Genomic DNA, 14265 nt, shown 5'->3' on the forward strand with positions numbered 1-14265 from the left:
TGCCAGATATTAGGTGCTGAAGGGAAGGGAATTCAGACTTTGGCATTTCAACATGCTGTGCCAACACTTTGTTCTCATTATTATAGACTTTTTAGAATAAACAATGCCTGATGAAAGGTTCTTAGTTGGAACCATAACAGTTGTATTATTGCACTAAACAGGAGGCTAGACTTGATGACTTAAATGGTGTCTTCCAAACCCTTCATGCTTTGAAATTAAGATGTGAACAATTGTTTTGCCACTTTAATAGGCTTCAGGAAACTGAGCAAAACTCAATCCATGCACAGAAATGTATAAATTCCAACAAAATTATCTGTATTCAGACCAAATTGCTTTATTGCTCACCCTCATAATATTTTATGTACAGGAAAGAAACAATGCTCTATTTAAATTAGAACTTTAAATACTAAGAATAATTTAGTATCACAATTTCCCAAATCCAAACTATAGATTAAGGCAATATATTGTTGATTTTAAAACTTATTTTAAATATTTTTTCCCAAAAGTTCATCTTCTCATAAAAAACATCGAAAAGCAATTCAACCAGTTGTGGAAGTAGTTTCCATTTATCCACAGATAAACCACCTAAAGGGAAAAGGGAAAAAATATAAGAAACTGTTTACCATTTATCTATATACTACTAAAACTCTCAATCCTGTAAGCTTTAATTGGAGGAAGAAGTGCAGCACAAGGCAACAATTTCTGAACCATTTGAGATACAGCAAATGGGTTAACTTACAGAATGCATCCCCAATCCAGGACCCATAACTCCCATGGAATTAAATATGGCAATTTTTATAAAACATTTTATAACATAAAATTGACTATAAAAGAGTTTATGACATTACAAAATGTCATAAAATATTTACTGTGCTGATGTTTGACTGTGCTATACAGTTCAACATGGGCTATTTTCAAGACAGAAAGATCTGTCAATGTATACCAACTTTTCCAGTGAAGGCAATACATTAGAAGTTCTGTCATTGTTGAAGCCATTGAGGAACCTTGTAATGAAATATTTCTGAAAGGATAACCCAAAAGGTCACCAATTCTCTAGTAATAATTATAGTTAACTAGGACAGTGGTGGCAAACCTTTTAGAGACCGAGTTCCCAAACGGCAACCCAAAACACACTTATGCATCACCAGGTGGGTGCAGCCTAGTGAACGTGGCTATGGTAGTCATGGCAGTGTGGGAGGCGTCACCACCTCGATGTTGCTCATGGGGGGGATGCCTGTGGGGGCCGGGCATGGTTGGGGGAGATCCAGGGGTCTCTGGTGGGTGGGACGGTGGGCAGGAGGCTCGTCCTGTGAGGTGAGGCAAGGCGAGGTGAGGCAGGGGGCAGGGCAGGGGTGCCATTTCCCCCCCCCTCCCACCACCATGCAGGGTAGGTTTGCCAGGCCCGCCCCCGCTCAGATGCTAACCTGGCTTTCAGCTGCATTCCATTTCTCTGTTTGCTTCTCAGCCTTCGCCGCTTGTGGGACTATCGGTTAAAAAAAAAGTTCCATCAGACTGACTTCTTGAGGTCTTGTGAGAAGTTAGAAAATTGCATGGATCTTTTTTTGTCCCACAAACACATGGCAAAGGCTGAGAAGCAAATGGAGAAACAGAATGCAGCTGAAAGCAGGTTAGTAAAAAAAACACTTGGGGGAGGTGGGGGCATCTGGGCAGGGGCAACCTACCCTGCGTGGCTTTGCAGATGTCTGGCAGGGAGAGGGAAGTAACTGGTCTACCACCATGCTAGCGCTTCTCCACCCCATGCACAGGCCCTGCCCCACTCTTCACATGGAGCGCACTGCTGTCGCTGCTCCCCCTACCCCGTGGCACCTTCTTTCCAGCTCCGACGCGCCACTTCCTCTGCCGCTAAAAGTTCAATCAAGAATTCCAACTTTTTTTTGCACATGGTAGCGGAGACCTAGGATTGGGGTGACGGCACACGTGCCCATAGAGAGGGCTCTGTGTGCCACCTGTGGCACGCGTGCCATAGGTTCGCCACCAGTGATCTAGGACTTAACAATAAAAAATAATAATTTGGACTATGTGTGTGAAAATTATTCCAATTAATTCTATTATGCAAGCCTTGATCTTAGAAGCAGTATACAAATGCTTGTAGCAGACAAAAATATATAAGCTGAACTATTTTCTAGATAGTAGAAAATATGTATTTCAAATTTCTTAGCAAAAAGATGGTAACAACTAAGGGAGCTGGACTAGAAGACCTCCAAGGTCCCTTCCAGTTCTATTATATTTTATTATAGAGGCCTGTCTTTATATTAAAAAAGATAACAGGAGATTGGTCCTGCAGTTCCTTCAACAGAGAAAGGAAAGTAGGAGTCCTCTGACAAGCCAAAAATCACAGTTAATTTCGGAAACGACTAGCACGCATGTGCGGGGGAACTTTACCTTTACCTTTATCAATTAGTTAGAGTTAAAATAGAACAAAGACCACAGAACACTGGGGACCTGCTTCACAAATAGATCCTACACGTTCGTTATTTTATTCCTTTAAGATTAATATATTTTCAGATTTTTCTAAATTCACAAATCAGCAGCAGGATGTGAATCCTATGGTGGGGTTACTACATGTTACTAGATATGTGTAGGACAATCAGTTATAAGGGTCTTTTCATTTTGTTGTTGATAGAAATTAAAATGAGAATACTCTGTTATTGGGAAATACATAGCTTTTAAGGAAATAACATTTTTGGAACATATCTCCTGCAGACAAAAAGTGACAAAGTTCATTGATTCTTAAACCCAGGTTATATCCCTAAAGTGTATATTAAAAGTGATTCAATCTGTGAGGATGCAGCCAATGTATCCTTGATAGTAACCTTCAATTCATACATGCATTATTAAGTAGAACGTGTATAATTAAAGTATAAAATTATACTACCCTCCAAAAATAACTTTTTGTCTTAGTAAGACTACTTGGTTCAAGTCCTATTTCCAAGTAGAAATAGAGCAGATAAAAGGAAAGGAGCTATTTCATCCATAAATTGGGATATTTATATCTGGAGAAATTAAAGAGTTTTAGGGGAAATAAGAAAGACTGCTAGAAAATACGATTAAGAAAAATTATTTCACTTTCACTGCAGCAAAACAAGGATGTTTTATTTTTTCAAACTAAATAAAATTTTCAAAACACATTTGAATGACAAATTGGAAACAGGAAAATGCAATAGGCATATTATAGATTATGCATGCTTCGCATCTCACAAAAATGTCTATATTCACAAATGCAGTGGTAATTGCTAGGAAATTTTTGATTAAGTCATGTTTTGATAAATTGCAATTTAGTTACCTACCTATGAAAGATTCCAATATATGAGTCATCTTGTTCATATCTTAAAGCCCAAAGCTCTCATGCACTCCTTGTGAGCTTCAATAAGATGGCCACAGTTTTCTTCTCCTTTTTCGATGATGCTGCAACACAACATTTCCCCTTTAAGTGATTTCACAAATTAAGTCCTCAACTAAGGCCTTCGACTTCAGTGTTGACTAGCTGTAATACTCCTATGTTACCAAGTTCTCCTCCTTCCCTTATCCAGGTCATTTAATATAGTCAGATCTTATTTGAATTGCTTTACTGGCAAATAAAAAACACTGGTGATTCTTTCCCCTTTCTTATTCAATCTGTATGCTGAAATAATCATGAGGAAGCTAAATCCTGAAGAAACAAAAATCAGAGTAAAGTTTGGAGGAAGAAATACCAACAATCTTCAATATGCTGATGATACAACTCTCAGAAACCAAAGAGGGTCAGGAACGTCTGATCAAGAAAATTAAAGAAGAAAGTGAGAATTTTGGTCTCTTTCTAAACATCAAAAAGACCAAGCTCATAACCACTACAAGGAATGGAAACTTCAAAATAGAAACTGATGATGAAGCGATAGAATGCGTGGAAAAAACACTTCATAGTCTATGTCAAGATAATGATTAGAATCAGCTTGTATAATGTGAGATGAATGATGCAATGTTAGGAATGACTCAGCAGGAGTCTTGTATCCCTTTAAGAGCTTGAGTATAAAAGGGAAGGCTTGGCAGTTTGCCAACAGTGCTGTTATGGACACTTGGAGGATGGCTCTCATCCTCCACATCCAGTCTCGCATCACTGGGGGGTCCTAAAAGGGCTGAAGAGTCACCCTGGAGGGGCGACCAGCAAGAAGGGGCTTTTGCAGAAATGCGGGGGAGCTGCAACTCTCCCGTTAACGCTTGCATTCCCTTCGAACCAGCGGATGAAAGACCAGCCATAGCAATATGGCCGGTCACTAGGTTGCAGACAGCTGAAGCCACACTTACCACCAGGCAACATTAAAGCAGCGTGGAAGAGACCATGTAAGATCAACCTCTCTTATACTCCAATCTTCTTCTTTCCACATAAAGAAGCTGCTTACTTTGCCCCCTGTGGAGAGGGAGGCAGGATTTCAACTGTCCCTTCAGAATCAGTGGCAACTGAACCTCCAGGGGTGATTTAAAAAGAAACGTTGAAAAATTGAACCTCAACTAGAACTTTATTCCTTTAAAAAAAACTCATGGACTAAAAGCTTTTGAGTATTTATTCTTTACTTCCTATCCTTATTTGAAAATTTGGCTCTGTTCTTCTAAAACAGAAGAAACAATTGAAAAGAGATTAACAGGCAGTTTCCCTAAAAGAAAAGAAACGAATTTTCCAAGTACTTGCAAGCTGATACTCTGAGAGAGAGAGAGAGAGACAGACAGACAGACAGACAGACTTGGCTGACACTTTAGAAAACAAGATAAGACTAACCTTGAACACCAGATGTGAGAGTCCACCATGGAAGAAATACAAAAACAAATTTATGCTATGATGAAAATAACCTGCCAAACTTATCAGTTCCTTTCCGCAGCCGGTGATGAAATAAGAGCTTTTGGAAAAAAACTAGAAAGGGTCTAGTTGTGACTATAACTAACAATTTATCAGGATAGAACATAACAGAAGAAATTGAACAATTAGAAGATTTAACTACTCAACAAGCACAGACAAGAGAAAATTTGGAGGAAAACCTGACAAAATGGATGGAGGAAAAATTTGTTACATAAAACAGAAGGAATTTGAAGATCAAAATGAGAAACAGATGGAAGAAAAAATAGACAGTCCAGGACAATTATGCCAAGAGGAGAAAATAATGAGAAGATTTAGTATCTTTATAAGACCCCTCAACCCTTCAAAAATAGAGATTGGAGGGTCACTTCAATATGATACTACAACACAAGAACTCTTTGATGACCCTGAAGCAAAGAAATGGAAAATGATATGGCAAAGGAAAAAAGCCAGAATAAGATTTAAGAAGAATGGATATATTTAAGAGGCCTGAAACGGAAAATATCTAAATAGACAGGATTGTACTAGGATTATGAGAAACTGTTTTGATATGCAGATAAAAATATTGGCTAATTAAAAAATTTCTATGTAAATTGAAATATTGAACTGTTTAAATGAAATTGATTAAAATGTTTTATGTTAGGAGTGATATAATGTAACTAATATACTTGGATGTAGTGACAAAAATAAAATTATAAGTCTAAGCATGAGAGAGCAGATATAAAGGAGAAAAGATGTATTAAATGTTGAAATGGGAGAAACTTTGGTTATTGAATTTACAGTATGTGGAAATTATAATGAAAATAAGAATATTATATTGTAATTAGCCTGTTGATATGGAAATGAGATAGATAGGGTGTGTATCTAGATTATTAGGAATTGGAGAGAATTGTAATAAAGGGAATTGGGGTCACCTAGAAATATGAAAATGAGAAACTTCAAATGCTTAACTTTAATATTAATGCAAATTAAAGCTGGGAAAATTTATAAGGTGATTGATGTCTTAAAGATGAAATGTTGAAATAAATAAAATATATGAAAATATTGACAAATGTAAGGAAATCATTAAATAATTGATAGATAAAATAAGAAGTATGTTAATTTAGATAATATGTATTAAAAGAAAAGAGAGGAAATATTGGCTACAATAAATTGGAGATTTGTAATAACATGTACCTGTATGAAATGGAACTATTGTAACCCAGACACCATGTTACTTTTCAAAGATATGTGTAATATTGGAAAATCAATAAAAAATTATATTAAGAAAAAAAGGGAAGTCTTGCTGGAGTCTTTCTCTCTAGTCCTTTCCTGTTATAACTGCTGTGTATTGAAGTTTGCTGAATGACCATGTGTATTATAGTTTGTTCCTAGTGTATATTTGTAGATAGTGTGTAATATAAACCACATTTAATACAAACCACTGTTTACTGTATTTACTCCTGGGTTACCACAGCGCAATAAGACTGTGCGTGCTCTGACAGTCTATGACTGAAGCCAAACATATTTTGTATGTATCTAAAGTGCCACAATAAATTTCAATAATAATGTGATTTTATTGCTTTCCAGGCAGTCTTTTCCAATAAATCATTTGTACTAGCACTGGTAAGGCTTCATTTTTAAATGTTTGAAAAGGGAGTTTAAAACATTTAACAATAGTCTTTCAAGTTTAGAAATAAGCTCCTTTATTTTCTGATATCACCATTTCTACCCAGGAAGAAATACACAAGTTCATTTAGAACAAGAAGCGGAACTATTTTTACGAGTTAATCGAGAAACAGCACACCTCTGCTGCTCCAGCAACGAGGGGCGCTTTCTCTTATCACGGAATAACTGGGACAAACGTTCTACTAGCCATTTCCCGACTTTGGTCCAGTCTAGAAGAAGCGCTTAAAAACACCCTGGGAAATAGACTTCTGAGGTTTGGCTAAGTTCTATACCATTTGCCGAGGCGCAAAACTGTCCATGGCGCCCTAAGCCTACGCATGTCACAGCGCGGTTCCTAATTTGCTCACGTGCCCTTTCTCCCGTAACCCCCGTTACCCACCAGGCGTCGCGCGCCTGCTTCGTCTCGGGGCAGGCACAACACGGCTTCAGCGAAGGCGGCGGCTTTTGCTCCGCCTGAGCTGGGGCTTGGAGACCCGCCGGATCACAGGAGGCTAGGTTCGACATCCCTTCTGCTTTGCGCATGCGCTCAAGCAGCCAGGACGCAGGCCCATGGGGAAGGACAGTTTCGTTCTCGGATTTCCGCCGTCGCCACTAGGTTACGGTACTCCCAGCTGTTTGTGACGTCACATGCGCCATGTTCTATATCGGGTCTTCAAACTCGGCCCTTTTATGACTCATGGACTTTAACAGCCACGCTGGCTGAGGAATTCTGGGAGTTGAAGTCCATCAGTCATAAAAGGACCGAGTACACCTGTTCTATATGCAAACCTTGTCTTGGAATAATCGAAGATCGAGCAGAGGATGTAGAAGTTTCTCAAGAAAATGCGGCGATGCTTCTTCTGATGGAGGACAACGAGGCATTTAAGACTACCGGCCGACTTTTTTTACTGCGGACTGTGTCTAATGGCCCCCGAAGTAGCCGAGCCGCAAATAAATCCTTTTAGTTTTGAGATCATTATTTTTTAATTTTAAGATCATTATTCCTTTTGATCTACAATATGAATTTTTTTACCGTTTTTCCCTACGTTTTTCCCCCTACATTCTCTAAGGAGCTGTCAACTAGGTCAGGTGGACTTTCGAACTACTGTATACTGTAGTTTTAAATAGTAGTTTCGTTGTTTATTTTGAATTCTTAAAATAAATGCTTTTATTGAGGCAATGCCCGTAAAGCTCTACTAGATGGCAGCAGAATGTTATAAGCAACGTCGGATGTGATCAGAACAGAGAAGGCAATCCCAGGACATAGGGGGTAAACAAAGAAAACAAAACATGAAAGACAATAAGTGGATACGTCCGTGAAGTTACAAAAGTCGACTAAAAGCAAATTCGTCCATCCACGCCCATAGATGTTATACAAATGGCTCATTAGATTGGAATTTATAATACCCGATGGCTTCTCTTCAGTTTTCCGGGTGACTAGTTTGAATTTTCGAGACAAATTTTCCCAAAAATATATTCTTAACGGAAATGCTCTTTTCCTAACTCGCCCAAATGTGAAAAAGAAGCCTTGTTGATAATGACGCATTTCTCCTTTTTTCTGCCCAAAGCGTCAAGAAAAGACACCAAGCAACATAGCGGCTGGGCGATTTGCACTCCAATTCCCGCTCTATGGTATCGCTCCAGGAAATGACATGGCGCCTTTTTAGTTCGGCTCTGTTGCTGTGGAAACCGTTGCTATGTGGACGGCGCCGACAACCATCCGAAGCGGCGGCTGAGACCAAGGTGGCCGCAAGATGAGTCAATCGGTGACCGTTGTTCGGCCGCTGGACCACAAAGGGATGCGGTATCGGAGGAAGATGGCTCCCAACCGGGCTTTTGATTTCCTTTATGGTAACCAAGGAGATGGGGCTTGCTTTTCTATAGCGGCCGGGAAAGTGAACTTTCGGGAATCGACTGGCTTGATTTGCAGGGCACACTGAGCCACAAACCAGCCAGCCAATTTTAGTCCAGTTTCTGAAGTAATTCTGTGGTTCAGTGTATTCTGGACTAAGAAAATTGGATTGGTCATCTTAAACTAAGTGTAGGTAAAAAGGTAAAGGTTCCCCCGCACATGAGTGCTAGTCGTTTCCAACTCTAGGGACCGGTGCTCAATGGAGAATTTCAAAGCCGAAGAGCCAGCACTTGTCCGAGGACGTCTCTGTGGTCATGTGGCCGGCATGACTAGACGCCAGAGGTGCACGGAACGCTGTTACCTTCCCACCGTAGTGGTCCCTATTTTTCTACTTGCATTTTTTACGTGCTTTCGAACTGCTAGGTTGGCAGAAGCTGGGACGAGTAACAGGCACTCACTCTGCTACGCGGCACTCGGGATTCTACCCGCCAAACTGCCGACCATCTGATAGACAAGCTCAGCGTCCTAACCCACTGAGCCACCACATCCCTAAGTATAGGTAAACACATCCTGAAATCAGCATCACTGATAATTGCTGGATATAAAATCCAGCTCAAGAGCATATAATCCCAATGGGAACCTGTACAATAGAGGAGAAAGGACAGTTGTGGTTTTGAATGGAAATAGGACCAGAATTAGTATGGACTTTTCAGCCCATCATAGGTATATGTATTCACAGTTACAACAGTACTGAAAAAAGTGTCTTATGACCAGTTTACACACTTATGACCATTGACATGGTCGTGTGATCAAAATTAGGGTGCTTGACAAGTGGCATGTATTTATGACAGATTGTCCTAGGGTCATGTTACCACTATTTGTAATCTTCCCCGCTGGCTTCAACAAGCAAAGTCAGTGAGGGGAGCCAGATTCACTTATTGCATTATTCACTTAGCTGTGGCACAAAAAGTCATAAAATGGAGCAAAACTCACTTAACTGTCCTGCTTAGCAATGAAAATTTGGGGCTCAATTGTGGTTGCAATTTTAGGACTATATGTAGTGTAATTGTTATAGACCATTCACACTAAAAATTAATCTATGTAATAGGTACTGATCATTATTTTGACTTTATATGATTGTTATGGATATCATAATTATAATTATCTTGATGGTGATGGTACTTCTTAAAAATGTTTTCATGACAAACTGAATCACAAATTTTTCATCCTAACATTCATTTGAAAATACCTAGAGTAATTTTAACTTGCTTTTTGTATGCATTGTTTACTGTTTCACTGAATGACTTGATTGCTTTTGCATTTCTCTACTCTACCTCATTTATAAAAAACAAATAAATATAAATAAAAGCTATTGAAAATTCCCAAAGTATCATCACAGTTAATTTCCCATACCCACTTCTTACATCAGAATTTATACCAGAGCATACAAGATAGTTTCACTCTTAAACTCGAAGCCCGATTAGAAAGGATGTAAGCTATGAATAAATAGATGCTTAACAGGATTGTTTAGCCTAATATATTTTGTAAAATTTATTAAAATGTTTCCATTTCTGTATATGTATTTTAGATCCATTGTATGAGGTATCAAGTGAGAAAGATCATGCACAGGCAAATGTCCAAGCTCATCTTATTCATGATGAAATGGTACGTGATTATAGTCTAAAACTATTTTTGAGAGTACTTGTATTTCTGTGAAAAATAACTTGCTGTTGCTAAGTATTTTGAAATCTATTTCACAGGAAATATAACTTTAAAAATAATGCATTAATTGTACCTATATCTACACATCATATAGATTGTTCCATAATTTCTTTTAATAATAGTTTGAGATGCTTATTATGAACAGAAATTTCCAAACTTTTTAGCACACAGAAATATAGGTAGTCCTCAACTTACAAGTTCATTAGTTCATTTACTGACCATTCGAAGTTACAATGGCACTGAAAAAAGTGATGAAGGGATTTTATTATGCTTAAGGTTGATGTTAGTAATATATATATATATATATATATATATATATATATATATATATATATATATATATATATATATATATATATATATATATATATATATATATATGTGCAAGCAGCTTTGTAGGTGCTTTATATTGGGAAATTAGTTATATAAAAGCAAATGTTTCGTGCTTTAGGTACAGGTGATTGCTTACATGAAAAGAGCATGGTGAGGGGAGGGGAAAAAGGAGTTATGTTGGAGCCTGGGTTGTTGTGTATGAGTCATCATCTAGGAATTATTTTTCTGTACCTTTTGGTTCCTAGTACCAAGACCAGATCTCTTTGTTCTGAAGGGGTACAAAAGATGGAAGACATCTTTCCTGGTTGTTGCCTTCATCTCTCTACCAGCCACAAAGAGAGATGTGGCCACCCAACTCTATTTTGATTAAAATAAAAGTTGTTTGCTTGCTGAAACCTTGGCTCAGGAGTTTCTTTTGGCTCTTTTAAATTCCTGAGTAATGCTGGGGCAATTGTGAGGCTAAGTGTAAAACCTTACAGTGACGTATGACCATTTTTCACACTTACGGCCGTTGCCACATCCCCATGGTCACATAATCAAAATTCAGACAGTTGGTAACTGACTCATATTTATGGTGGTTGCAGAGCCCTATGGTCATGTGATCATCTTTTGCAATCTTCTAACAAGCAAAGTCAATGGGGAAGCCAGATTCACTTAAAAACCGTGTTACTAACTTAACAACTGCAGTCATTAACAATTTTGGCATGAAAGGTCATAAAATGTGGCAAAATTCATTTAATTGTCTTGCTTAGCCACAGAAATTTTGGGCTAAGTTGTGATCATGTCAAGCTACCTGAATAGTGGAATATATATGTATAGCCAAGTTAAATAAAATACTATTCACTATCCATGACTAATGCAATTCTTCAATAATTTTTACACTGTATACAGTAAAGCAGAAAATTAAATTTGACAATTTTAAAGGTACTAATTAGTATAGGTTTAGCTTACTTATAATGTTTTACTAAAAATAAAATTCTGTTTCACAAGCTGTTATTTCTGTCTGGAAGGTATGGTAAATCCTATACTGGCAGTTGAATATTTTAGTTATTTCAACAGTCTAAGAATAAACAAGTTCCAAAAGAAAAAACCCCACAAAAAAGAGAGTCCAAGTCTTAATATTTTCTTCATATACATGACTTAAAACAGTAGATTCCTAAAAAGTTTGACAATTATGTAGAATTATATTTGTATTTGTATATCGTAATTATATTTGTATGAAAAACTAATTATAAACAAATACAGATATAATTCTTATGATAATTGTCAATTTTTTTAAGACTTTGCTTGTTTTAAGTCATTTATATGAAGAAAATATTAAGACTTGGCTCTCATTTTTGAAGATGCTGAAGACACTGTCACAGATAGGATTCATTGGAAGAAATTTGCTGCCTTAGGCGCTTCACGCAAAAGGAACCAATAATGATGATGAATTATATTTGTATTAATTTTGTATTTAAGCCTTAGATATAACATAATATTTAATGTTGCACTTCTGTCTTTTTTCATATAAAAAGAGAAAAGTACCAGAATTTAAAGCCATGTTTAGTAATTTGATTCACTATCCATCGTACTTTGTGCAATTAGAAGAAAAAAATCCTGTTCCTCCATTCATTGATCGAAGATGGAGAGGAAGGGCACAGCAATGCTTTGAGATTTTTCAGCAGCTTGTGGTGTAAGTGTCCTTATCTTTTATATTTTTAAACAAAGTCAATGATGATTCATTTGCAATTGTTGTAAGTATTCCTGTACAGTGACCCAGGATATTGTTAGCAGATGTTACAACCATGAAGTCTGCAGTTCAAACTTGCTTTGAGTTATGCAATCTCTGTTAAAGCATGAAAAGCAGATCCCATTGAGGAAAGCTATGTAAATGTGGTCCAGCTACAAAAGTTCCTAGTATAGTTTGAAAAAGCTTCACCCTTGTCACTTCAAGGTCTTGTTGATAGTTACCTACAGACGCCCCACTAACTTTTAAAAACAAGCATCATAAAAAATTAGAATGTTACATTTCTCTGAAATATCAGATTACTAATAATTTGTGTATATTATTATTCTTTATAGAACCCCACCTTCACTTCAGGTGCCCAGAATTGAATATGAAGATCCTGAAGTTAGTGGAAGGAATCGCTGGAAATATTTTGAAAGGTGGGAAGCATATAAACTAAATTTCAGTGACCAAATTAATAGCTATTGCCAAAATACTTCCCAAAGTACTTTAGAAATAAAGATTTTTTCCTAATTTCAATTACGCGCATGCACACACACCCAAGTACCCAAGTATTTATAGGTTCAGGAGCATCTTGATCAGATGCCTTGGTTAAAGATAAATATGACATGGTATAAATTACAAGAGTTATTTATTTATTTATTTTATTGGATTTATATACCACCCTTTCCCGAAGGACTCAGGGCGGTTTACGGGGTATTTAAAACAAGGAATACAAAAGTTAAAAACAATTTAAAAATTACATCAATCCCTGAAAAAATAAAAACCCCAATTAAAATTAAAATTCTCAGCCTGGGCCAGAGAGCTCAAAGAGCCAGGTCTTCAGGTCCCGGCGAAATGAACGGAGGTCGGGGGCAGTCCTAAGCTCCACAGGCAGCTGGTTCCACAGGGCAGGCGCACCCACTGAGAAGGCCCTCCCCCTGGGTGTTATCTGCCGGCAATGTTTTACCGGCGGCACCCTGAGAAGACCCTCCCTGTGGGAGCGAACTGGACGAAGGGAACGAGATGCTGGCAGCAGGTGTTCCCTCAGATATCCCGGACCCAAGCCATTTAGGGCTTTATAGGTCATCACCAGCACCTTGAATCTCACCCGGAGGGCAACCGGGAGCCAATGCAGCTCGCAGAGTAGAGGTGTTACATGGGAGTATCGGGAAACCCCCATCACAACTTGCGCGGCCGCATTCTGCACCAGCTGAAGCCTCCGAGTGGTCCTCAAGGGCAGCCCCATGTAGAGAGCGTTGCAGTAGTCTAAACGGGAGGTCACGAGCGCATGAGTGACTGTACGTAGGGTGTCTCTGTCCAGATAGGGCCGCAACTGGCGCACCAGGTGCGTAGTTCCATGTGTGTTGTAAGAAACAATAGTTTCAATAGTTTTTCAACTGTTGAAAATATATTAGTCTCAAACTTGTCAAGAATAAGTCAAAAAGTTTGCAAAATTTTGACGTGTATATATACACATACATACATACACACATGCACTCATAAAAAGATTAGTAGCATGTTTGAAATGAAAAAAACATATTTCTGTAATAGCTAAGGGAGACTAGTTATTATTTATTTATTTCTTAAGCAAACGTTTATCCAACCACAATCAAGCAACTCTCAGCAGTTTACAATATATATAAAACAAGAATTAAAATATCCATAGACAGGTTCAAATCAGTTAGTTATTGAAAAGTAATCAGTTAAGTAATATGTTGTTGCTGTTGAAATAAGAGTCCTGGGGTTATAAGTGAAGAAATATCCTTTTTGTTTAATTGGTTTATTCTTAATTTTGTTTTCATTTTTAGACCTTTCATCCCATTTGATAAGCCAATTCCACTGAATGTTGTTTATGCAATGTCAAAGTAAGTAATAAACCAATATTAGCTAATGTTTAATCACTGAAATGATAAGAGATTAGTTTTTCTAATAATTACATTAAAAAGCATAAAAACAGTTTAGGAAGGCACACACAGATCCCCCTCAATACCTGGGATGCTCATATGAACTACACATGTATTTATATGTCTCTATGTCCTTTGGCGGGTCGAATCCCGAGTGCCGCGTAGCAGAGTGAGCGCCTGTTACTCGTCCCAGCTTCTGCCCACCTAGCAGTTCGAAAGCACGTAAAAATGCAAGTAGAAAAATAGGGAC

General features: G+C 37.8%; 2 protein-coding genes across 4 annotated transcripts in view; one reads left to right on the forward strand and one right to left on the reverse strand.

The window, feature by feature from the left end:
• Positions 1-309: 309 nt before the first annotated feature.
• On the reverse strand, positions 310-7061 carry COX17 (cytochrome c oxidase copper chaperone COX17). The gene is made up of 3 exons (XM_083351223.1): positions 6894-7061; positions 3309-3426; positions 310-585 (listed from the first exon to the last, which is right to left on the reverse strand). Exons 1-2 carry the CDS (start codon positions 7034-7036, stop codon positions 3342-3344), a joined length of 228 nt encoding a protein of 75 aa, XP_083207349.1. The 5' UTR covers positions 7037-7061; the 3' UTR covers positions 310-585; positions 3309-3341.
• Positions 7062-7531: 470 nt separating this feature from the next.
• Positions 7532-14265, forward strand: part of CFAP91 (cilia and flagella associated protein 91) — a 36407-nt gene continuing 29673 nt past the window's right edge. Inside the window, exons 1-5 of one of the 3 annotated variants that reach the window (XM_083356227.1) lie at positions 7532-8344; positions 9934-10010; positions 11918-12075; positions 12465-12548; positions 13920-13976. In XM_083356227.1, the coding sequence (XP_083212353.1) occupies positions 8248-8344; positions 9934-10010; positions 11918-12075; positions 12465-12548; positions 13920-13976 (473 nt within the window). In that variant the 5' untranslated portion in view covers positions 7532-8247. The remainder of the gene's footprint in view (positions 8345-9933; positions 10011-11917; positions 12076-12464; positions 12549-13919; positions 13977-14265) is intronic. The other 2 variants (XR_014491718.1, XM_083356226.1) reach the window with 2 other exon arrangements.

The sequence above is a fragment of the Vipera ursinii genome, assembly GCF_947247035.1.
Source record: "Vipera ursinii genome assembly, chromosome: 2".
NCBI classification, from domain to species: Eukaryota; Metazoa; Chordata; class Lepidosauria; order Squamata; family Viperidae; genus Vipera; species Vipera ursinii.

What these genes read in the sequence shown, in the direction of transcription:
- COX17 (XM_083351223.1), bottom strand. Translation starts at nt 7,036, where the DNA reads ATGCGCAAAGCAGAAGGGATGTCGAACCTAGCCTCCTGTGATCCGGCG. An exon ending in AAGCAGGCGCGCGACGCCTG is followed by an intron (nt 3,427 to 6,893) that starts GTGGGTAACGGG and finishes GTTGTGTTGCAG; the next exon opens with CATCATCGAAAAAGGAGAAG.